Source organism: Cryptomeria japonica, chromosome 8 (assembly GCF_030272615.1).
Source record: "Cryptomeria japonica chromosome 8, Sugi_1.0, whole genome shotgun sequence".
Classification (NCBI taxonomy): Eukaryota; Viridiplantae; Streptophyta; class Pinopsida; order Cupressales; family Cupressaceae; genus Cryptomeria; species Cryptomeria japonica.
In genome coordinates, this window is record NC_081412.1 from 321,828,250 (window position 1) to 321,855,003 (window position 26,754).

A 26,754-nucleotide genomic window follows, 5' to 3' on the forward strand; every position below is an offset into this window, starting at 1 on the left:
TCGGGTATTATAAGCACTTATTGTACATGGACTGTGGAATTAATACAGAGGCTGGTTATTTAATATATTTCCATTATGTTCTGTGCATTTACTTTCTGCATTTAACCGTTTACCCGAGAGGGTAAACAAGAGTCAAGTCCAAAGAAGGTGCTTCTTCCTCCGGTACCAGAATCAAGCTAAGAGTTAGTAGAGCTTTGGTTATTCCTCCAAAAGAGGTATTGCTGAAAGGAAAAGAGAAGCCTCAAGTGCAAATTTAGGTCATTGACCTTGAGGATGAACAACAAGAGGAGAATGCTCCAGAATCTTCTACTTCTTTGAACTCACATTCTCTTCATACGGCCATTCCCCAATTGTCTTTGGTTGTCCCTATGTCTCGAATAGACACATATGTTGATTCGTTCTCTACGGTTCACGTTGATCCTGTTGTGTTGAGTGTATCCATTTGCACTATTGTGTCATTATCAGCAACGGAGATACCTATGGATGCCTCACATGACAACTTGGAGAATTTTTTTATGCAAATCCTTCATATGCCATTCTATCGAGTATGTCACTTCTTGAGATTGATACCTTTGTCGTAAGCTTCGATAAGTTCATGTCTGAAGCTAGCCATGACGTGTCATCCGAGCAAACACTTGTTATTGTTTAGACTGAGGCCTCCCCTAGAACGACAACTGAAGTATAGACTAAGTCTATTTCTACTCAAATTGCAGTTGTTGTTACTGAGGCAAGCTGATCAGATTTGCCACCATGGTGTAGCTCAATTGCTCCAAAGAGGAAAAAGAAGGAAATTTCTCCTGATGTGTTTGACTTTCAGCAGCTTAGAAAATCCAAGCCAAAGGCTTCCAAGAAAGCCAAAACAATTTCACGAGTGGTTGTGGATAGCCAAAAGATGAAGTATGCAGAGGTGGCAGAACCTTTTACTGATAAGCCACAAGGAGAAATGTAGTTATCTTATTACAGGTTCACGAAAGTGGAATTGATAAGCAGACAGAAGCTGGAATGATGTTTGATGCTCAAGAATTTGTAGCTTCATTAGTTTAGAGTCATGATGAGATTTTAGCAAACAAGGATAAGCACAAAGAAGAAAATGCATAACTCATTTCAGTGATCCAAAAGATCACTAAATCTTCAGAAAAGGTTGATCCCTTGACTTCTTCCACTTCTGAGGAATCCATCGAATAGGTCGACAGGGTTGCGCAAAAGGCCAAAGCTATTGATTCTTGGGTAGATCAACTGGCAGATCAAAGTACTCAAGTGGTGAAGAAAGCCTTACAAGTGTTTAGGAATGTGAGAGCAGTAAAAATAAAGCTAAACCAGACTTCAGAAGCTTTTAAGCAAAGTCTGGAATCCATTGAAAAAGATTTGAAAATTTGGCGTGAAATGCATTAAGTAAAGCTGAAAATCCTATGCAACAACACCATGATACCAAAAAGAGAAAGGTATATTGAATTTGAAGAATTTGTGATCAATAAATCATTAGTTGTCAAGGACCTGATTAAAGATATAGAAGTCACTCTAGAAGTGAGTACTAAAGTGGAGCAGGATATTATCTCCAAATTTGAGAAAATGTCGATGGCAAGTCAAGATGAAGAGTTGCTTCCTGAAAATGTGATACTCTTTGAGTTGGTGTCAAGGCCTTATTAGGAGCTTGAATTCAAATAGTTTACAGTGGCTTCAATCAATAGATTTGTGAATTGCCAGGTTTTCCTTGATAAGATGCAAACTGTTCTTGAAGAACATAGAGTAGGAACAGTAAGATATTTCAATGTCATCACCAAAACTGTTGCTGTTGTAGTTGCAAGGAATATAGCAGGTCCAAATCTTGATGAATTACAAGAATCAATTAGCAAATTCCAAGTTTTCATGGCCAAAAATAGAGAAGAACAAGAAGTGTCTCCTGACACTTGAATTATGTCTTTCTTTTGTTGTGGAATGTTTTTTCTTTTTTGAAAAAATACATGTAATATCAAAACTTGTATTTACAAGTAGTCACATTATTTGTATTCTTGTAACTTGTAATTACATGTAAACAAATTACGAGTTGAAAGACAATAGGACTGTAATTTGTAATAAGTCATAGTTAGTTGTGGAATAAGTCTTAGTTAGTTGGACTTCTCCCACTTTTTGCTCTTAGCCCCTCTCCTATATATTGGAGGGTGCTTTATTTAATTTTTATCTTTTTGGCAAGCAAGAAAACTCTGCAGAAATTTATAGCGATAAAGACTCTGTGTTTTATACTTGTAAATTGGATTCTCAAGCAATATAAAGAAGACATTTGAGTTTCAGACTTTGTGTTGAGGCTTTGTTCATATATCTATTGTGTTCTTATGTCACAGTGATGCATTTTTCTACATATACTTGAGATTCTAGTAAAGTTGTTGGAAAAGAGCTTTAATCTAATTTCTTGTAGACTTTGTGCTTCAAATATTTAGGGTTAAATTAGCATAGTTAAGTGTCAAGATAGGAAGAAACTACAATATTTTGTGCTTGTAATTGTTCTTATTCAATAGCAGTCTAGAGATGCAACATATTTACAGACTTTGAGCTGTTGTATGTTGTAATTTGTTATCATACTAATCATGTTGGAAGGTAGATAGGATAGTAGAGAAGTGAAGGCTTTGAGCTTTTTGCTTCTACATTCTCGTCCCGGGGAAGTGATGGAAGACTTTGCGCTTTCATGGAAACTTCTCTTCCTTTTATATAAGCATATTTGTAGTTGTTGAAATTTCTTAAGTTTCTGTATTTTTTACTCTAGTTACAGTTTCTTTTCTGAAAAGAGAAAAGAATATCATCTTTTTTGAAAAAAGAGAAAAGGATGTTGTCCCACCCAAGTTAGAGTAGTGTTTATATGTTATAGTTAATTGGTAATAGTAGGAAGGGGGGAGCCTTCCCTTAGAATTAGGAGAGTTTTTGACTCACACACTGTGGCTGAAACCATAATTTTGCACGCCTTCCTAGGTGTACAAAATTTTCAACCAACAAGTGAAAATATAGAAAAGATACCTGCAGATTTGGATAGAGGTCTTTGAGAGCTTTCCAATGATATCTGCAAGTCGAAACATGGAGTTTGACCAAGTTATGGCCCTAGAAGCGCAAAAAGAGAGATGACTTCAACAACTTGTAGTAGTCACTAGGAGAAAAATCAGACAAAACCACTTGCAGATTTGGGTAGTTCTCTAAACTAGCTTTCCAATGGTATATGGTAATCAAAAAATGGATGCCAAAAGTGCAAGATATATCCGATTTCTTGAAAACTCTCCAATATGCCCTAAAAAGGTACTCTAGGGGCTAAAAATTGCCCAACCCTTGGTCACTTGGGCGACTACAGGGGTTGGGGTTGTAGGCTGGGTGGCAACGATGGTGGGGTAGTGCAATGGTGGTGTGTTGATAGAGCTGTGGTGGTGGTGCATTAGTAGAGCTATGATGGGGCTAGGTGGTGGTGGCGTTAGGGTGGTTAGCGATGCATTCAGGTTGCGACACAGATGGAGGTGGCACGGTTGGGTGTAGCGTGGAGCGATCGAAAAAAGGGCAGCGGTGACCAAGAAATTGTCAGCAATGGGAGAATCATGTTGCTGGTTAGGGAAAAGCATGTTGGTACTGAAAAGGACACAACTCTTGCAGAAGGTATAGGTCCCTTACCAACGACAGGGTATGGAGGTACCTTGTACCCAATAAAGCTTCGTCAACCCTTTTAAAATTTTTCGACCACCCTTGCAAAACAAAAAATTAACAAAATTTTTTTATTAAAAAAATTTGCTGCTGATTTATTTTTGTCGCTTGTGCCTGTGTCACTGTACACCCATTCGGACCGTACAAAATTCTGTATGGGAAAAATATTTTTGCCACGAAATCAATTTTTCTTAAATTTGATGATTTGACAGGTGATTTTAGGATGTTTGGCCATCGCGGATGTGATGGTGAGGTCTGTTTTGCCCCAAGTGACTAGATTTTTCGTTGACCTCTTGAACTCACGTCGAACAATGTGTCCACAAAAGAAATAACCCACAAACTTAACAACTCAGATTTCGATTAAATGATAGTCGATTTGTAGGTTTTGGAATGCTGCGAATGTAATGTTGAGGCTTGTTTTGCTCCAAAAGTTGATGAAAAATTGTCCACTTCTAGATCCACACAAGAAGGCAAAGCTAGAGACCTACAATGCTTTTGAGGAAAGAAACCCTCAAAGCTTGCGAAGGGGTTTGCTGAATCCATGCTCTAATACCATGTTGAATTTTGCAACACAAGCACTTCCAAGATCAAACAACAAACAAGAACACCTTCCACAAACGAGAGTAGTGCAAAGGAATACTATATTCCTCTACAACCAAGATTATAGAATTAAATTACTATGCATAATGATGTGCTTCTATGCCCTAAGCTAAATTTAGTAGAACTAAAATGAAAGCATGAGGAGCTCAAAAAAGCTCAACTATAGCGAAACTAGAAGCACAACTAAGTGAACTTAAGCAAAAAAGCATAACTAATAGTTAAAAATGCTATAACAACTCCTTTAAGTGAAAAAATTGTTTAGTAGGTCAAAAAGTGCAGGCCTTGGGACGATTTGCCAAACAAGTGCTCATTTAAGTGGAAAAAGTGAAATAGTAGAAAAAAGTATGCTTTTGGTCACTCGAGTGAAAAGTGGCTCAACAAGTAAAGAAGCATGCTTTTTGTCACTTAAGTGAAAAGTTGAAGGGCTAGAAGTGGTCAACTTCAAATTAAAACTAAATGTGCTCCTTTAAGTGAAAAATGTTGTTTAATAGGTCAAAAATGTTCTTTTGCTCACTCATGTGAACAGTGGAAGGGCTAAAATAGGTCAACTTCAAATTAGAACAAAAGGTGCTCCTTGAAGTGAAAATTGATTCAGCAGGTCAAAAAGTCACTTTTGGTCACATGTTAAAAAGATGAAGGGCTAGAGTAGATGAACTTCATATTAGAACAAAAAGTGCTCACTTAAGTGAAAAATGTGGCTTTCCAAGTCAAAAAGTGCATTTTTGGTCATTTAAGTGAAAATGGAAGGGCTAGAGTAGGCCAAATTCAAGTTAGAAGAAAAAGTGAAAATTTTCCAAGTGATAAAAGCAACAAGAGGTTTGAAAGTGTACACTTTTCATCTTATTGCTAGGTAGAGACTCCCAAAGTGCATGCTTAGGCATGATTTTCCAAAAGACAAAAAAGAAAAATAAAAAAGATGTTATCATCATTCTTGCGAGTAGCATTCAAGTGTAGGGTTTGGTGAGAGTTTGGAGTTGTATTTTTGAGGTTTGCCAAAGATTTAAAGATGATTTTCAGCAGTTGACATGCAAATTTGAGGATCTTTTAGACTAGTGGTTTTTAGCTAATTCTATATATAGGGGTAGAGGATCTATTATTTAGGTAGATTTCTAAAAATCTTGTTTTTGGTCCGCTTTTATCTAAAAACATTATCTATCTTGGTTTTTGTTTAGAATCCTTTATTGTAATCTTTTTTGCTAAGTTATTGGTTTGGGTTTGCACTTGGGCACGGGTTTGGAGTTCAGCAAGCAATATGGCAATTTTTTTTCTTGGGTTCAAGTGTAGATTCATATAATATTTTATTGGATTTGTGGCCCAAGCCACCAGATTCGGGTCCGATTTGAATTGGATTTGGGATATGGCTCGGTGCAGCAAGGATTCATAGTCTTAAGTTTTATTTTTTAAGAATGATTCCTTGAGCTGGCCAACCATGAAAAAGAAGTGGGGAACAATACTCAGCAAACAAGATCCAACCTTGCCTCAACAAATCCACCACTCATTTCTCAAATGTACATGGAAGATTTGAATATGATTGCTTCATTGTCTTTGCCACCAAGAGATGACATGGGATATTCTAACATGAAAATGACATGAATAATAGGGCCTCAATTAAAGATGTTCAAGATTGAAAGCTAGGGCTTGTTGGTTTAGTTTATTGAGTGAGACACAAATCTTTCTCTTTCTTGTTTCTGTTCAACTGAAATTTTCATTCTTTATGTAACATGCCAAGAATTAGAGTGGGATTAGTGGATAACCCCACATGAAATATTAATAATATCATATTTAATATTTATAATCTTTTATATTTATATTATAAGTATTATAATATTATAATTAATATTTTTACCTAATATTATAATATAGTATTTATGGTAATATCTTTTTTTTTTTTTAGTTTTAAATAATGCCTGGTAAACTTTTTAACGTGATTGGCGACGCTGGCATGACACGCCCCCCAGCTCCACGTGAAATGCTTTTGACTCGGAGCTATGAACTGGTGAGGCCACGACAGGGGACCTCATCCCCACACTTCACTTGTTCAAACCGGCGAGCACAACGGCCCAGCGAAGACACAAGGCCTGCGAGCACAATGGCCCAACAGGGGTTTGAACCTTGGTGGCCGCTTCACCAACGAGGTGTTTTAACCGCGACACTACATGTCCGAAGGCTATGGTAATATCTTATAATATATTAATGTTTTACATTATTTTTGTATGGACAAACCCAACCCAATTTTTTGTTTATTGGATTCACAAACCCGAACTAGGATCCATATGAGAACCAATAACTTTGCCAATAAATAAAAAATACCTCATAATATGCAGTGTTCCATAGGTACATGTTGCCCTGAAAATACAGGCGTTTCTGAGACAGGGACGTCCCCAAGATGTGGGGATGCCTAGGGAATGTCCCTCCATCGTCTCTCCACCGCTACCAAGTTTCCTCCTCCGTCTCCGAGACGTTTCCTCACCAGGGGGATATTTCTTAGAATTTTCTTGTGTTAGAAACGCCAAAGGGGACTACCAAACGTCTTTGAGACTCCCAAACGTCCCTCAACCTTGGAGGGGACTTGCAAACTGACTTGCAATTTTTAAAGACTGAATGGTATGGTTGAGTCTATCTCAGGCTGCTTGGCATTGTTTGGGGGAGAACATGGTTGCATAGAGTGAGTTTTAGGAGGCTTTAAGGGGTCGTTTGGACCTACAATGGTGATGTTTCAGACTTGCAATATATTTTCCAGTTGTATCAGACCTGCATTGGTGTATACAGTAATTTAAATCAAAAAGTGTGTTCCCTACCTATAGTGATCTTTTCAGCTTCCTTTTCAAGGTATTTTCCTTTATTGTTTTCTATTGGATGCTAGTTTCATGCAATTCAGGTAATCTAGAAAAGTGTCTTTTCAATGTGCTGCCCTGTACCAACATTTGTATCAGCTTGTAATCATTATCAGTACTTAATGGCAGAGATAAGCATTGTTTTAGTTTGCATGGTTCTTATGCTTGTTAAAAAATAAAAGATCGTTTAGAGTGGTCATTACACATATAAAGATGTTTTTCCTTGACGACAAAATTGAAAATTTGAAATAGATTTATGCTATTAATTTCTATACCTTGAGCTGAAATGATAGGGGTAAGTTAATTAGAGATTTTACTATCTTTAGGGTTAGATCCTTTTAAGATGCTCCAATACAATCTTTCTAGTTTCTACTTATAACTTATTGTTCAAAGTTCATTGCAATCATTGCAATATGTTTACTTATTCCTTATACAGTTATACATACACATATTTTTAAAACTAATTTTTCAAGTACTATATGTATTATGTCAGCACCACTCCCCCGCCACCCCCTTGCCGCTGTCCCCCCCGACATAACCAAACTTAAGCCCCAATTACCCCTGTCCCCGAAACACATTCCCCCGTCCCCTCGTCCCCTTGAGTAAATGTCCCCAAACCCCGTGGAACTGTGATAATATGCAAAAAAGAAAACACTCAAATTCATAATTCATTGATTGATGTCAAATGCTAATATAAAATGAAATTTACAATCAACAATATTAATCTTAGATAGCTTTTCACCAAGAGCATCAACATCAAAGTCGATATTTGGTTTGTCTGAACCACAATTAGTTGTAGTGCCACTCCTAGTATCCATGTCGTATGTGCAATTTGCTTCATCTAAAGGGACTATGGCAAGATGTTCTGATGTACAACAGAAGCGTCCAAGTCTACACACTCAAGGGTTAAATTCTGTTTCCTCATTGCCCCCTCATTGCAATTGTGTCTTATCTAACAAGAGATGCAAGTTGGAATGCACATAGACTGAATCCATAGTTTTTGTTGCAGCCAAATAGTTGCACTTAACTGAGTGGATTACTCCAATTTTGCTCAATTGAATAAGAAATTTTAACTTGTTGAATTTGTGTACAAACTTAGTACAATATTTACAATTATAAAACTTAAATTATAATATATAGTAATGAAAGAAAAGTAAGGAAGTTAACAAATAAACAATACATATCTGAGATAGAGTTTTCATTGCAAGAGGCCAAAGGTAAGTAGAGCCTTGCCCATGGATGTACCACCATTTATTAGTATCTTTCTTGTACTTATCTCAAGGAGCACAAACATCATGGTTCCTTGAAGATATAAAGTGGTCAAACTCACCCAAGACTGTCTATATTTTTCTATCTGAGAATATTCTTTTGAATGTGGCCTTGTACCCACCCTTCTCTGAAAGGAAGGTATCTTTGTGCTATAATATTTTGGTGACAAAGTGAATGCTGGAGATGCAAGAGCATGGTTGTCTTGTTCTAATTATCAACAATGATTTTTTGCAGTCATTTAAAAAATACTTCTGTGGGCTCATGATCCTTGGATTCAATCATGGTCCTTATTTTTTCAATCATGAAGTCCATCAATCGTCATCATCATGTAATATCCCTCGCTGATGTGTGACTGAAAGTGTCAATTTTTGACTCAAGGAATATTGTCAAACAGTTATCCTTCAACCCTTAAACCTGCTGTTATATAGATCTGATTGCTTTGTTTGTGTTTGCTTGACACCAAAGAGGTCTTTCAATTTGACTGGAAGGGAGGTTATTCAATTATAAGTTAAACAACTGGTGGGAGGAATGGCTCAGCTGCTCCTACCTAGGGAGATCTGCCCCCAGGCCCGCTCATACGCCCAGATCCCGGAGAAAGGGTAATAAATATACGTGAGTATGAGAAGCTCTGTGTTCCTCTATGTGTCGCTGATTTATGAATTTGGAACATATAGCTGCAAAATCTTGAATTGAAAGAAGATTGACTAAGCTACATGAAGAAAATACATAGCTAATGCAAATGTAAATTAACATCTACAGTTGAATGACATTTTGACAAACAGTTGACATGCATCTCATATGCTGGAAATAAAGACATTCAACATCAATATACGGCACCAAATCTGAACTTCTTATTGAATGCATTCCCAATTCCAAAATGACCAAGCTTCTTGGTTTCCGAGATATATGTAACAGTTGGTGAATGTTCACTTACAGAAGTAATGTCAAGAAGCTAAACAATGTAAATAACTAAGAGGAACCTGTTTATTGAAGAGTCCAATGCCGTATTTTGAAGAAGCAAGCAATAACCAATAGGAAGAGACCACCTTTAGTCAAAATCGTAGCCTTCTCCTAGCCACCCCTGTTCTGATATACTTCAGACAATAATAAATTATCAGCAGCCTCTAAGAGCTCTCTCATGAATCAAAACCCATTGATATCCCCTCGCAAAGGGAGTGCTCTAGCTAGAAGGTGAAATCGATGCACCAATAGGCCTCCATGAATTAAATTGTGGTATTCGTCCAGCTGTTGAAAGTCTGAAAATGACTGATTAAAACTCAGAAAAATGGTAGATGCAATAGGCTCTTATATAGAAAAATTGATGAAGACTTATAACATCAAAATGTCTCCAATGATCTCCAAATCGACTCTAGCAAAATTTGGCCCTTGGCCACAAAGTTTGGCATCAATGAAAGGACTGAAATATCCCTTCCAATCTGCAACCCTTCGGTAGGTATCTCACTACCTCAGTTATGCTAATCTATGGGAGTTTCCGTTCCCAAAGATTGAGTAGACAACCTACAGAAACCCTTGGCTCCACAAAGCTCATCAAGACAAATAACAATAATCAAATGATTTCCAGCCTAGCCGCTTCCCCCTCTTTATACTTTTTCCTCCTCTTGAAGTCGGCCATCTAGAAGCTTTCAATAAATTACCAATAATATAATATTTAATTTGCACTTAAAAATAATATTAAAACATCATAAAAATACAAGTGCAAATAAACATCATACGTGCCATCATACGTGCCATCATACGTGAGAATGCATTATTTCACCCAAAATCATATGAAAATCAAATGTGAAGCTGCAAGTACTGCCAAAGTGACCCTCTCATCAACTCCTTGGCCTACGAGGGTCAAGTAATAGGCCAAACTCTATCAATGTTTGAGTGCTAGTGAGAAGGGGACATTACACATCATCATCATCATCATGTTGGGGGAGTGGACAACACATGTCCAAATTATATGTCCATATATAGCCTCTAGTATTAAAGCAACCATCCTACAATTTTTAGCATTGCTTGTAATGAATTGGACATCGTTTTTAGGGCTCATCTTCTGAATGAATTCCATGAAAATTGTGGCAATGAATTTTTCATCTTTCTCTCGCCCTTCACAATCAACTACGTTAAAAAACATCGCCTTTGTAGGAGACATTGCAATTACATGAATCGACACTTATTTTTGCAATCCTTCCATCAATAAAAATGGACACTCCCATTCTGGGCCATGTATTTTTGATTGCCTTCAATGATGCTATGCTTATGTTGCTGAAATTATTGTTCATGTTCGCATTAAATATGGTTTCCTCATGTTTGTAGTTGAAAGAAAGCTAAGGTAGTGGAACAACTGCCTACACTAATTTTGAGAGGAGGGTAATGCAATTTTTTTTAGATCTTTACAATAGTTACAAAAACTCAATAAAAGTAAAGAAGATACATAAACAATGGAATTCAGTTACTCGGGGTTCAAATGGTAAAAATTAGAAAAAAATTGAGAAACTTTAAAAGTATGTGATATTCATAAAAATAGAGAAAAATGAAAATCGGTTTTTGTTAATTCACGTCAAATATAGTATGAGAGATAAAACTATACATGATAAATAAAAAATGCAAGAAAAAAAAGCACATATGGTTGAAATTTTTTTTTATTTTTATCTAAGAGGGATTAGGTTTAAAAAATAAAGATTTGACCTAAAATAGTAGGTCATGTCATAAATAGCAGGTTATGCCGTCATAGACCATGGCCAACTATTTTAGGAGCAGGTCCATGTTTTTTACCTAGATCCTCATCAAAATGTAATTAGGAAAAATCGTAAGTCTTAAAGCTGAAGTTCTACAATAAATCTATTCAAAGTAAAAATTAAACCATAATCTCTGACCCCCACTATAAATTATTATTATTTTTTCAGTATGCCCTTGCTTTGTATTTTCTTACCAAGTTTAAAAATGAACCAAAAAAGGTATATATATATATATATAAATCAGATTGCTTTTGGGAAACTTAGGAAGGACTGTGGAAATCGAACAACAAATGCTGCAGGCTATGATTAATTACGAGTTTTTGGAAAATAATGCTCTTTTGTTTAACACATTAACCAAAATATTAATTAATTATTTATTCCTACCAGATTCTTAATAATGCATATAAAACAAATCAGGGGACCCCTAGGAGAGTCCTATGGCCCCCAGTTAGAAACTACAACTGAAAAAAAAAAAATGTGATAAATTGTGAAAATGGCATTCATAATGAAGGTTTGTAAGGTTTTTGAGGCCTTATTTGTGCTGCCTCTCAACCCCGAGATCCCTACAAGGGGTGCTGCCCCTTGACCCCCCTTGACCCCGTCAAGGGTTCTACCCCAAACACCCACAAGGGGTACTGCCCTTGACCTCAAACCTCCACCACCATTGTTATTGCCAATGCAATCATTACCATGTTTTTAATGTTCATTAGTTTAAACTTCACTTAACATGCCAAAATTTCATTTGCAATTCTTATAGTTATTCTTGGTTTTCTCCCAGAGTTCCAAAACTCTGCCCACCATTGTTAATGTTCAAATTTTAATGCAATCATTGTCACATTCTTAATGTTTATTAGTTTAAACTTTACATAGTATGCCAAAGTTCCATTGTCAATTCCTATACTTATTCCTTACACCTTTTTATAATTAATTTTTCAAGTACTAGATGTATTTGTACCCCCCTGCCACCCCCTGGCTGCCCTCTCACCGCTGTCCCCCAATCCCCAAAACCCCTCCCCCCACTAGGAAACTTTATGGAACTATGGTTTTATTTCCTCTTGAACTTGCATTTTCATTGCATCAATTCTAGAGATTCTACTAGACATTATGGTGGTTGGGAAACTAGCTGAATGCTTTATTGGTCCACATCTATATTACTGTAGATTCATATATATGTTTGTTCATTACATTTTAGTTTATTGTAAGTGTAGATATAGATTAAAGATTACCTATGCTTTCCCTTGCTTCATTATGAATGCAATTTCTTGCTCTGCTCACAATTTATTGCTCGGTTTCATAAAGTGTATATCTTTCCTTCCTTCTAGGGCATGCTTTGTTTTATGTTTGTTCAGTTATGCTTCCTATTTTATTTTATGCTAGTGTATTCAAAACCAACTTATATCCCTGAGGTTCCAGTACTTTTATCTAATAGTACATAGGATGTACTAAAGGTTATTATGAATAAGTAAAATGCATGGCACTAGCTTACATTTTAAAGGTGTAAGAATTCATAGGATATCGTTTTGGAGAAATGCTGTTTGTTTATAGGAATTCTCAGTCTTTGGTTCTAACTTCTTTTGCCTATGATTATGCAGACAGAGACGGGAAAATTCTGTTGATCTCAAAGATTTTGAGATTTCTAAAAAACAAGAAATTGACAACACAGGGATTGTTTGTGAGTTCCAAAGTCAATGCTATATATTTATTTTGGTTTTTGTGCTCAAAGCATTATCGTGTTTATGAAACAATATTTTTATCATATGAAGAGATTCAGAGATAATGTTGCATGGATGTTTATCTTGTAAATGAATTTTTAAGGTTAAGCAGTATTTGCAGAACCTGCCTTTTTTTGTGTTGATGGATTGGACACTGGGGCATCTACTTATTGTGAGTCAATGCCAGATCTCCGATCTTCAGGGTAACTTAAAGTAGAAGAGAGTCTTGACGTTTAGCTTCATAACTTCATTTTGATTGTAATTTTCATGGTTTAAGAAAGATGTTTGGAATAGTTAAAATGTTATCAGAAAGCAAAAACACTAAAAATCATGTTTGAAATGAAATCCCTATGTTGTGTTTTGTTGTCCTCAATTTTTGATTTAAAAAATTGGACTATCGCATAGAAATTTTTGTTAAAAAATGAAAATTTTTACTCTATGGCATGTTTCCCGAGGCAGAAATTCGCCCCATCCTTGGAATGGATCGATCGTTGATCCATCCCCAAGCTTCGTTTCGAATTTCGTCGTGTTTCGAGTCCGTTTGCTATGTTTTTGCTTCAATGTAGGGGAATTTTTCAATGATTACCAGTAACTGGTAATTTGTTTTTCAAAACCCCCTTGAAGCTTTTAGGCTTGTAGGGGAATTTTTCTCTAATTGCAAGTTTTTATAAAAACTTGTAATGGGGGTTTTAAAACCCCCATTACAAGTAGTTTGACTTTAAGCTAAAATAAAACTTGTAAATGGGATTTTAAAACCCCTTTGCATGTCTTTTTAACTTAAAGTTATTTTTATAATGTTAAAATAAAACTTGTAAATGGGATTTTAAAACCCCTTTGCATGTTTTAAGTAAAATCACTTGTAAAGGGAATTCTATTTCCCTATAACAAGTAATTTTACTTGTAATTCCTTTTCTAAAACCCGAAATTTGCCTTGGAGGCAAAAATATGAACATTTTGAAAACTTGTTGTTTTGTTCTTAAAACCCGAAATTTCTTCCATGCCTTTGCAAGCTGATTTGGGTTCGAATTTTTTGGAGGAAATATAGGGATTCCTTCCAAGTGTAGATTTGCTGCAACTTTGAAGGATTCAAACCCTTTTTCTACGCATTTATCCAATTCGTTCTTCGCCATTTGTCCTCTTGAAGCGTTTTTGTTTGAATCACGCATTTATGCGTTTGGTTATGGTTTAAGGGTTGGAATCCACCTATTTCCAAGGCGTTTTTGGCTCTTCAATAGAAACGTTGGATTCTAAACTTCATTCAAGCTATTTTATGCGCATTTTTGGTTTCGGATTTGCCAAAAAGGCCCTAAAAACAAGTCACGTTTTTTGCAAGATTTCGCACCTTTCTCATTTAAGGTATGCTTTCAATCCTAAATCGTTTTTGCTTTGTCTTGTATTTAATGATGAATCAAATCAGTTTCGAACTACTTCCTTGGCATTTTTCATGGCATTTTTATAGCAAATCGGTTTTTCTTTGGTCACCATGCATGGCTAAGTTTCTTCCTTTGTGTAAATTCTATTTAAAGGGCATCATCTTCCATGTTGGGTTGATTCGCCAAGTTTGGATTTCTTCTCAACCTTGCAAGGTAATTTTTATTTTTTGTATTTCTTTCTTATTTCTTTCCTTGCATTTTCTTGTTTAGTTTTAGTTTTGTTCATGTTCATATTGGGTTTATGAGAGGAAATTCCCCATTTTACAAAGAAATTTGTAAAGTAAAGTTGTTCTTCCCCTTTGCAATTCTCCTTCTTTACTTGCATTCGGGTTTTAAAAACCCGATTGCAAGTAAGAGGAAAATGTGTTCTTCCCTTTTTGGACAAAGACTTAACCTTCTTTGATCCAAAAGATCAAGTTGCAAAACAAGAAAGATGTGTTCTTCCCAATTTACAATCTTCCTAATTTGCAAAGAAATTTGCAAGTGTGAAAAGTTCTACCTCAAAATGTGTTCTTCCCTTTTTGGACAAAGACTTAACCTTCTTTAGTCCAAAAATCAAGTTTCAATGACGAAAAAATCAAGTTCTTCCCAATTTCGGGTTTTGAAATCCGGATTGCAAGTTGAAAGTTCTTCCCATTTTGGCATGACAAAGTTCCAAGTGATCTTCCCGAAATTCATTTTTACCTATCCGCTTCCAATTCCCTTATCCGTACTTATCATCTTCGTCATTTCCCGCATGCCTAAATACCTTTTTTTCCCTCCATTCCTTCGATTTTCTGTTTGTAAATAAGTTTGCATTTGGATTTAGAAAACCAATTGCAAATGTGTTCTTCCCAACTTCCAAACTGAAAACTCATTCTCCTTCCATTTATTCATGCTTCGTGTTTTGCAAGTATAATTGCATTCGGAATTTAAAACCCGATTGCACGTTTGTACTTCTCTCTTGTGTACTTGCTAAACATGTTTCAAAACCTGAAATAAGTCAAAAGCTTATTTTTCCACCTCTTATATTTCCTCTCACAAAGCCAAAGTACAAAAGTTGAACTTTCCCATTTGGAGGAGTGAAAATGTCTAAAGAGACTTTGATGTTGCCTTGATACTCTTGGATTTACATTGCAGCATTCCCAGTTGTTTCCAGATGACAGATGTATCATCATCTCCCACTCCAGAAAAGATGAAATATAGGTATGATAAATACCAAAATGAAGTTCCGCAGTCACAGGTTTCCTCCTCCCTTGATCATATCAAGGATACTGAGATAGGGCATGTTGACATGTCCGAATTCATACAAAGGATTGAAGATCCGAAGGAGGGGGATATGCAACGGTTGTTGGACAGCCATATCCATCATGCCTCATCCTTTCCAGTTGCTGCCCTAGAACCGGAATTTATTCTAGCATGTGCTCATCATTTTGACAAAGAGACACGAGTTATTAAAAATGATGATGGAGAAGTGATCATTTGCTTGGATGCAGAAGCTATAGAGAGGGTTTTCAAAATACCTTCTGAAACCATTTATATAGAGATCTCCAAGCAAAGTGCAGTTGGATACTTTGCCAAAAGGGAGAAAGACTGTAAGCGTCATATCAAGAAATGGATTCATGAACCTCGCACTGCGCTTACTAGATGGGCAAAGTTATATCGATCTGATTTCAAGAATGAGATCGGTGATACTATTACTCTTCTGAGCCGTATGATGGGATTGGAGCATTCCAATGTTTTTGAACCTTGGATGTACCAATTTATTATGTTAATAAGGCAGTCTCAGCACATCTGTTGGGGTGAGATCATCAGTGATGCTTTGTGTGAACAACTTGCAGTCGTCTCTACTACTTTCACCTTCTACATGAATTCATATCTCGTGTATATTGCTGCGTCACTTAGACATTTCCCAGGTCTTTCCACCAAGGGTGACCGCATGCTTGTACCGGTTTGGGAATACTATGATCAGTTGCCTCTAAGATCAAGTAGGTCTCATTTCAGAAGGGTTCAGGACGCTTTCTTTGGTCATTATTTGTGTCAATTTGACAACAACTTGAAGAACAAAAGAGTCTCAGATGAAGCATGGGAAAAGGTGAAAGAATATGGTTGTTTGTTTCTCCAATTTCCAACTTTTACCTACATAAGAGTTGGATGCTATGGCGGGCAGCCTTACATGCTCCCACAATACCCAACAGATAAGATTATTCTCATGGAATTGGGAAGGCAGATCATGGCTGTGCATACACATCAATCAGTCAAGCACAAGGTTGGCATGGGTATTTCTTCCAACAACCCATTGAAGATTGGTCAATATTCTCTAATGACTTCAATCAAGGCCAGGGCTATGGAGACTGAGTTGCAGGAAATTAGACTCAAAAGATTCAAACCTAGAGCTGATTTCGATTACCGAGGCATGAAGGAGAAGATCAAGAAGACCTTCGTCCATGTACATCGGATAGAAGATATCTGGGTTGATCTCCGTACCGAAAAGGAGATTCGCAAGATGGATTACTGCCGACTCACTGCAGAACAGATTGTGGATCTAAACCTCGTGAACGTGCCACAAGGTATGATTGATGATGGCAACGTTCTTGATCCTGAGTTTGTCAGTCAGAATGTTGATGAGGCTCCACTTCCTTCTATCCACTGGTCCCATAAGGAAGGCACTTCTATCTTGGATAGGTTTCAGTCAGTTCTTGCCAATACCAATATCTGGCTTAAGAATAATGGTGTCAAGCTCATTAAGATTAAGGTTGGGAAAGAAGATGATTCTACAGGTCCTCTTGGGCGGAAGTCTGAAATTCAACTAGACAATAAAGAAGGTGCATCCTCTTCTAGTACGAGGATTAAATTGCGAGTCAGCCGTTCAATGGTGCTTCCTCCTCAGGAAATAATAGTGCAAGGCAAGGAGAAGCCACAGTTGGAAATTCATGTGATTGATCTTGAAGCTTCAGAGGAAGAAACTCAATCTGATAATGCTCCTCAGTCGCTTTCTACAGAGTCCCCACATAATTCTCTTTCTTCACTTCCTATTGAGGTACCCATGTTTCCTCCTGTGATAGATGTGAGCTCTCAATCTGCCCTTTCAATTTCAGAATCTCCGCAGAACATCCTTCCACTTTCAGCAGCAGAACCATCTCAAGGTCATTCTCAGGAAAATTTGTTGAATATCTTTTCGGAAGATCCTTCATATGTACTTGTGTCTGATATTGATACTTCTATGACCTGTTTTGATGAGTTCATGACATTTTCATCACATCCTGTCATCACTCAGCAGACTATGGTGGCTGTCCAGACGGATACTTCTCCCAAGGTCACCACAGTTATTCAAACAGAAACTGCTTCTCCCTCTATCCCAGAATCAGAGTTAATGGCTTTACCTCCATGGCTCAGTTCCTTCACTACAAAGAGGAAGAAGCAGGTGATCTCACTTGATCCCTTTGACTACCAACAGTTGAAACAATCAAAACCTAAAGCTGATAAGAGGGCAAAGACAGTTTCAAGGGTGACCGTTGATGAAAATCGGATGAGAGTGGCAGAAATTGCTGAACCAATATCAAATAAACCAGTTGAAGAAATGCAAGCAGCTGATTATCGAATCACCAAAGTGCAACTGGGTAAGCAGACTCATGAGGTTGTCAAGCATGATGCTCAACAAACAGTGGCTACATTGGTACAACGGTATGATGAGGTGTTGACCAAGAAAGATCAATTGGAAGTAGAGAATCAAAGACTCATGGCAGCCATCCAAAGTATTACTCAACCTTCAAGTGGAGAAGGCCAAGTACCTATTTCCTCCAGGGTCAGTGAACCAATCCAAGGTATCGAGAGAGCCGCCCAAAAGGTTCAAGCCTTAGACACCTGGGTTGATCAACTGCATGACTTATGTTCACAAGTCATAAGACAGGTATTTGAAACAATGGTTAAATTGGAGATCATTGAAGATAAGTTGAATCAAATCTTGGGTGCTTTCAAACTAAATTTGGAGAAGGTTGAGGGAAATTTAGTTTCTTGGCGAAAGATGCCTCAACATCAGTTGGGCGTTCTTCAGGTGCATGACGTAATTCCTTCCAGAGTCATGTACATTGAATATGAGGAACTTCTGGAGAACAAATCTCTTGTTCTCAAATCACTCATTGAAGAAATTGATGAGACCTTAAAGTTGCGTGAAGCAGTCTTTCAAGATGTTACCTCCCGTTGTAAAAAGGTATCCTGCGACATTTTAAATCAGAATGATGAGTTGCTGCCCGAGGAAGAAGTTCTTGCAGATCTGCAACTCAAGATTCATGATGAATGGAGAAATGAGCAATTCTCAGTCGCTTCCATTCAAATATTGATTAAGTATCAAACTGAGTTGCAAGAAATCTGATCAGCATTGGAAAAGGGCAATTCCACGCTATGCCAATGCCATGATGTCATCGTAAAGACTAGGGTGGTGGCTATGAACACTCATGAACCAGATCCTGATGAATTGTAGAAAGTTATTCAGAAGTTCGAATTGTTCATATCTTCAAGAGGTGCAACTTAAGTGTTTTTAACACTTAATTGTAAAATTCAAAATTGTAATTTCAGAATTGTAGTTTCCCTTTCGGCAAGTTTACTAGTAAAAAACATTTTTGTAATTGCAAGTTGTCATCACTTGCATTTTTGTAATTGCAAGTTGTCATCACTTGCATTTTTGTAATTACTTGTAAGGCAACTACAAGTTGTGTCCAATTAGGACTGTAGTTGGAATAAGTCTTAGTTAGTTAATGAAGTCATAATTAGTTGTTGAATAGGTCTTGGTGGTTGAGGGAATTTCTCAAGTTAGTTAGGATCCTCCCACCTTTTTCTCAAGGCTCCTCTCCTATAAATAGAAGAGAGGGTCCTTTGTAATATATATCTTTTGGGAAAGCAAGTAAAAACTCTGCCAAATTTACAGCAAGAAGTCTTTGAGCTTATGTATGTGAATTGAAGGTTTTGGAGAATAATAAAGAAGGATTACTCAAGTTTAGAGTCTTTGAGCTACAAGTTTGAGTTTGATTCTTTTTATTTATTCTATGCAAAGTGTTTCTAAAGGAGCTTAGTCCAATCTGATTTGAAGTCTTTGAGCTGCAAGTAGAGAAGATTAATTAAAATAGGAAATCTCTAGAAGGAGTAGCAAGTCTTTGAGCTTGCGTCTATTCTTGAGGAAAAATTACTATTTGATAAGAAATAGCAGCAAGTCTTTGAGCTTGCATTAGTTCTTGTCTTTGTGTTGAAAGAATAGATTATTCCAGTCTTTGGGCTGTTGTTTTTTATTCATTGTAAAATTTAGTATAGCAAAGGGTAGATAGGACTGCCGATGGTCAAGTCTTTGAGCTTGATATTGCTGTCCCGTCCCGAAGAAAGTGACGGAAGTCTTTGCACTTTCAGAAAACTTCATTTCCTTTCTCTCATTTACTTAAAAGAGATTAGTGCTGTTCATATTCAATCGTTATCCTTTTCTGTGAAGAGAAAATGATATTGTCTTTCTTGAAGAAAGAAGGAAGACTGCTGTCCCATCCTGTTTTTATTTCAGTTTTAGTTAGATAGGGGGAGCCTTCCCTTAATTAGGAGAGTTTCATACTCACACACTATGGTTGAAGCCACAATTTTGTTTGCTTTCACGAGTGTAGAAAATTTTCAACCAACATGTTTTAGCTTTTCATCTGAATGGATCTGATGTGAATGTGAATAGTAGAAATTTTAGTGGATGTGAAAAGAGAACCTTATTTTATGGAAATAAAGATGAGGTTCTTTTTAAGGGAGGGTTTCATATTACAATCCAACAATCCCAACAAGCACTTAGAATAACAGAAATGATGACAAGTCTCATATGGATGGTAGCAACATTGAATATACTGAAAATTGAAATGATGGACTCTGAATCTTACTTTGTGAAACTATACCTGATTTATATTAACAGTTGGTGAGGAAATAAATATAAAATTGGTTGGAGTCCTAGTTTACTTACCAACATGAAAACTGATGGGAATGAAAGAAATAAGCATAATTAATGATAAGAAGTTCCGGAAGTTTGTATTCTATTAGTTTATGATACATATTTAATATTTGTAGTTACAAGTGTTAATGCAATCAGAAATTATTTTTGATTTTCCCAAAGATTTTTTAATGAAAATATTTATGTCAACTAATTGGATGTAACATATGCTAATGCATGACAAGAAGTGAGATTGAAAACTCATATTGACACTGTCTAGTCTTATTATCTGCACAACTATCCTTAATTGACCGACATTTTACTAAAAAGAGACGTTTCTCCTTATTTACTCCCAATATACAAAGCATATGTTCCCAATGTGTAGAAGCTAAATGGTATATCATAGATAATGTTGGCGCTGTTATCATTGATTCCAGTCTGTAAGACTTGGCACAAGTGTTGTAGGCAGGTGTGAGAAGAAATTCCCATGAACAGCAATCTGCTTCAAATGCCTATACATTGATACAGCCTCTAGGACCATGATGTGGAATTTATAGTCAAATGGTACAAAATATTATTGTCCCCAAGACGATCCAATAGTTGAGTGGACAAGAAGCTCTAGAAACACCCAACATTAGACTCATAGGTATAACTGTAAAGAAAACAGGTTGAGATCCAGAAAGAAAAGCCCAAGGTGCCCATGGTGAAGATGGATAAGCTTTAACATGTGGAGCAACCCAAATGAGCTCCTCCACAGAAGGTCAAGGTAGATAAGGATTAATAAGACTTAAAAAATGTAGAACACAATAATAATTTGTATTTAATGTATTGCTTCCTTAGTAGATTTTGCCTTTGTGATGTTGTCATATTGGTATTATGTTTTGAGTTAAGCACTTACAAATGCTATGCATCTCTTATGTTGATCACAATTGCATCATGAGATTAGTTAACGATGGTTTCAACAACCATTGCTGATGGAAGTATGAAGGCTATAAGTAGGTCCTCTTTTAATTATATGACTATTTTGATAGGTGTCAAGCATTTTTTCTCATACTCATGATATAAGGGCACCTCTAATCTTCTCATACATTGTGTGCTAATTGTTTTTCTTACATTAAATGATCAGAAACAACTACAGTAGCTTCTGTAATACTACATTCATTTCCACCACTATTTTGTTGAAGCATCCTTTTACTGGCCAAAATTTAGTTTATTAGATCTTGTTCCTCTAGTGGGATTCTCTTATCGTTGTGGTAATCCAAAACTTTTCTTTTTTGTATTAGTGTAATTATGTAATGTCCCCAGTTTTGGGCTAGGTTTGCAGCGAAGAAATATATAAATTAATTAAATTAAGTTGTCCTGGCAATTTGTATCTAAGTAATTATGCTTATGAGTTTAATATTTTATTTTAATAAAGAAATTTTACCTTGTGCAACAAAAAATAAAAATAAAATATTATGTCACTTTGTGAGAAAAAGAAATTAATACTAAAAAAGTAATTTTATAATTTAATTAATTGGTTTAGAATCATTTCAGTTTAAGATATATTTATTTCCTTTTTCTGCAGACAGGGATGGGATTGCTTTAATGTGGTGCTTTTATGGATTTATTTTGTCATTATTTTATTCCTAAAAGCTTCCTCTTGAGAGCTTACTAATAAGTGCTTTGGGTGGATAATTTCTAATGGGGATTGATGCTAGACTTATCTTACAAAAGTTTTCATTTGAACTTTGAGTGAGAATTTGATTAGTTAGTAATAAGAGGATTTGTGTTTAACATTGCATAGCACTTTTCTTTATTCTTTGAAGTAGCTTTGCATGCTTTTATTAATTACTTCTTTTTAATCTTGCTGTACATATCTTTCTGTTAGTCATATACTTCGTTCAATCAATTCTATTGTGATGCAAATTTCTTGGTCTCTGTTTTAACTTTTAACCGATGGAAAGCATTTGTTTTCAGTTAATGTTATTGTTTAGCTGCATGAACACAGAAACCTCATGGTAAAATAAAGAACCTTAAAGTCTTGTGCTCAAGCATCTTGAGATAAAAAAAATATATAGGTCAAGTTTGCTTTCATACAAAACCCTAAATGATAAATTGTAGAGTGTGTACAAGTAGCAAAATTCTTGTGCTCAAGCCTCTGAGATAAAAAAATATATAGGTCAAGTTTGCTTTCAATTTATTTGTTTTCATAGAAAACCCCAAAAGATAAATTGTAGTGTGTACAAGTAGCAAGCTTTTTTGTTGTTTTATAGTTTAGGAGTAGAATAAATCACATGGAGCTTCCTATTCAAATTTTAAGAGAGGATTTCCCTACACACCCTTTTGGTTTGAGTTGTCCCAAAAATGACAAATTAAAATGCTAAGATAGCGCAACACTATTTCTTGGATATAGAATAATATATTGTTGAAAGAATTTGTGAATTCAAACTACCTTAAAATTATCCATGTGTTATTCTTAAATAGCAAAGCTGTACAGTTTTACCTTTTATCTTATGTATCATTTCTTTTTATATGCATGTGCAGGTCTTTGGCCATCTGAGGAAGTGATGACATATTTTTGCATATTGAATGGTGACATGTTCAGGTATCAAATATGCATGCTTAAGTTTAACTTTTTTTATTAAGTTCTTCCTATTTAAATTAAGCTTACTTGTCTTTATGCTCTTATGGCATTTTGAGTTTTTAGTGCAATGCGGAGCTTTTTATGGCATTGAGATCCTATTTGCAAAAGCGTTTATGCATTAAGTATAAATAATATGTTTATTAAAATTTAAAGCATTTTTTAAAATCATTATACAGAAATAAGAGAGTTCTGGAGCTTGGTTCGGGATATGGTTTAGCTGGGCTGTCCATTGCAGCATGTACAGACGCAACTGAAGTATTAATAACTGATGGAAATCCTCAAGTTGTCGATTGTATCCTTTGGAACTATTATTTTATTCTCTTTAAACCCCCTTCATAATTGTGATTTAATAATGGCTGCAAAGAGTATGTAAGTGGTTGATAAATTCTTATAATTTTGCTAGACGGATAACCTGGCATGCAATGCATACCAAAGAAGCAATAATCGTTTGGGGAATTAATCAGCAAATCAAAAGTATAAGATTTTTTCAAAAAATCGGGAAAAAATCGGGAAAAAATCGGATTTACAAAAAAACGTAAAAAATTGTAGAAAAACAATCAAAAACTACTTTTTTTATATATATTAAGGCATTTCCATAGCATAGAGATATTGTAGGCAAAAAAAATAGACACTTGAACACATGAATTGCAGGAAATAGATTTCCGTTGTTTATATTCATATCACCGATTACATTGCACAAAAAAAATGTCAATTACAATATAGTTTGTGACTTTGAACAAAGTGAACTTGTAAACTAAGTACAAAATTCCAAAATGTCAAATGTAGGCAATGGCATGCTAGAGGGCAGGAGGCTCTGATGATGAAGCTCTCGGGTGAGAGCCTGTCCTAATTCGATCAATCCATTGAGGATCAAAGTTGGATTGCCTCATGATATCAAAATCTTCAGTCTCAAGTGGACGATCAGCAACAACATCATCATCATCATCATCATCATCAACATCTTCAGTAGCAATCAACTCACACTCTGGATATATCTCATCGAGGTCAATTGGCAAGCCATCCTCAATAGTTCCTGATTTTGCCCATGTACAAATTAGTGTTTCCCTTACAAGTGAAAAACACAATGAAAAGTGAATAGTGAATAGAATTTCAAAAACTACAACTATATATTAATATTCTCACCTTGAGCTTTCCTTATCTTCAAGCGAAGGTTGTGATGAACAAATACCAAGTCATTCAGCCGTTGTTGTGATAGGCGGTTGCGTTTTTTGGAATGTATGTGTTCAAAAACACTCCAATTACGCTCACAAGCTGATGAGCTGCACGGTTGGCTCAAAATGCGCACTGCCATCCACCTTAAATTTGGTATTTCGTCTCCAAAAGAAGCCCACCATGCAGCTGAAAAACACATCATATGGAGATGATATTGTAAGACTAATTTAATATCTTAAAATCTTAACGAGCTTAATGAGCATGTTGGCAAAATAAAGAGATTGTTAAAAGTTTATAGTCTACCTGGTTGAATAGTCTTTCTGCTTTGTATAGCAGCCCTAGAAGAGAGGAAACCCTTAGCATGCTTGTACACTTCCAACTCTATCGTAGCCGCATCAAATTTTTCCAAGTCAGGAAACATTTTTTCCAAGCACTTGAAGAATCCTCGTTTGATCTCAGCATCAATTTCCAAGAAGTCAGTCTTATAGAATAACAAAGGATTGAGAAAGTATCCTGCAGCATGGAGAGGAGTGTGCATCTGTCCATCCCATCTCCTATCAATTATGTCCCACAATGGCATATACTTATCCCTGTTATTTTGCAGCTTACTCCTTATCACCTCCTTGGCCCTATCCATGGCCTCATACACATATCCCATGGGGGGTTTTTCCCCATCCACTAGTCTCAAGACTTTTACTAAAGGCTCTGAAAATTCTACAATCTGCTCAATTGATTCCCAAAAGGTGGTAGAATACATATACTTTGCCACTGCTATGCCATTTGTTTGAGTTGTGAAGCCAGACTCCATCCACTCAGCTGAAACAAACATTCGCCTCAAATTACCTTTCTGTTCACATAATGTTTGTAATGCAAGGAAATATGTTGCAAATCTTGTCACCCCTGGTCGAACTAGCTCCTTGCCTCCTGTGAAAGAGCGCATTATAGCCAAAACCCTCGTGTGATTATAAACAAATTTGGTAACTTTGTGAGCCTTCTGAAAGGCCACCTTAACCCATTCTATTTTTCCAATGTCCTCTAGGGTTAGATCAAGGCAATGTGCTGCACATGGTGTAAAAAACACAGAAGGGTATTTATCTGTCAGAAGTCTCCCTGCAGCAACACAAGCAGCAGCATTGTCTGTGATAAATTGAACCACATTTTGTGGCCCTACATCCATAACTACCACGTCATACATCTCAAACAATGCATTTGTGGATTTCTTCATATTAGATGCATCCACAGATTTTAGAAAAACAGTGCCAATCTCACAAGAGACAAGGAAGTTAATGAGAGTTCGGTTCCTTCTATCTGTCCAACCATCTGACATGATACTGCAACCAGTTCTAGCCCACTGTAACCGATGTTGTTTAACAACATCTTGAACATCCTCTATTGCATCTTTCAACATACCAACCCTCAATGACTCATAGGATGGGGCTTGAAACCCAGGTCCTACAGCTGCAATAGCATCTACCATGGGTTGCCAATATAGATTTCTGGAAGCATGGAATGCCATGTGAGAGGAGTACCAAAAATTAGCAATTGCCTTCTTTGCTTGTTCAGTGACAGTTTTCCTCCATCCTGTACTCTCCAAAGTGGTTTGTGATCCTGGTGTAGTACGAGGTTGGAAGAAAGCATTAATGTTTCCTCCACCTGTGTTTAGTCCACGTGCTATAGAATTAGGAGTTGACCCACATTCCCTGAAACTCCCATCTTCGCCATCCTCCTCAACCAAATGGTTCGTCCTGGGATCTGCAGAACTAGAACCTAGGTCAACCCCAATTCTTGCCTTTTTGGCCTTGCTCTCAGCAATCCCGTCAAGAGATTGCTTTGCCTGATACGAGACATCTGCAGGGCATGCTTTACATATCACAGTGTTATTTCCTCGTTCTTTGGACAAATGCCATTTGAAACGATAAATTCCACCACTGATCTCTTCTAGACACCAATTGCACTTGACCTTCGTGCTACCAGGAACTGCTGTGCAATGTGTCCACGCAAAGTCTTTTTGACGCGACATTCTGATCAAGAATCAGATCTGTAAAAACATTACACTCAAGATTTAAAATTTTGAGGGATCTAGGGTTGGGCTTGTGTATAATAATTGCATTTTAATTCTGATTCAAAAGTTGGTCTCTAGAAATAGTAATACTAAAGTAGTATGAAATCTAGTATGAAATAACTACAGACCAACTACAGACCAACTTTAGTTATTAATTTCATACTACTTCAGTTATACTAGTAAATTTAAGTGAATTAGTTAAATAAGTAATTTTATTTGACCATGTGCTTAGGCTAGGGGTTGATTAGTTAACCTGTTATATTATTACATATATACTAACATACTGTTAAATTTAACTGTTAAATTTATTAGTATATATTTAACAGTATATTAAATTTAACTGTATATAAATATATACAGTTAAATTTAATATATTGTTAAATATATACAGTTAAATTTAATATTAAATTTAACAGTATATTAAATTTAACTCACAATATATATACGGTTAAATTTAATATACTGTTAAATTTAATATTAAATTTAACATACTGTTAACTGTATATGTTTAACAGTATGTTAATATTATACAGTTAATTAACTGTATATGTTTAACAGTATGTTAAATTTAATATTAAATTTAACAGTATATTAAATTTAACTGTTACATATATACAGTTAAATTTAATATACTGTTAAACATATACAGTTAAATTTAATATTAAATTTAACTGTATATGTTTAACAGTGTATTAAATTTAACTGT

General features: G+C 36.0%; 1 protein-coding gene across 2 annotated transcripts in view; it reads left to right on the forward strand.

Moving 5' to 3' along the window:
• Positions 1 to 26,754, forward strand: part of LOC131061537 (calmodulin-lysine N-methyltransferase) — a 197,140-nt gene that overhangs the window by 92,156 nt on the left and 78,230 nt on the right. For both annotated transcript variants that reach the window (XM_059209799.1, XM_059209800.1), the window contains exons 3-5: positions 12,712 to 12,791; positions 22,714 to 22,774; positions 22,990 to 23,105. In XM_059209799.1, the coding sequence (XP_059065782.1) occupies positions 12,712 to 12,791; positions 22,714 to 22,774; positions 22,990 to 23,105 (257 nt within the window). The remainder of the gene's footprint in view (positions 1 to 12,711; positions 12,792 to 22,713; positions 22,775 to 22,989; positions 23,106 to 26,754) is intronic.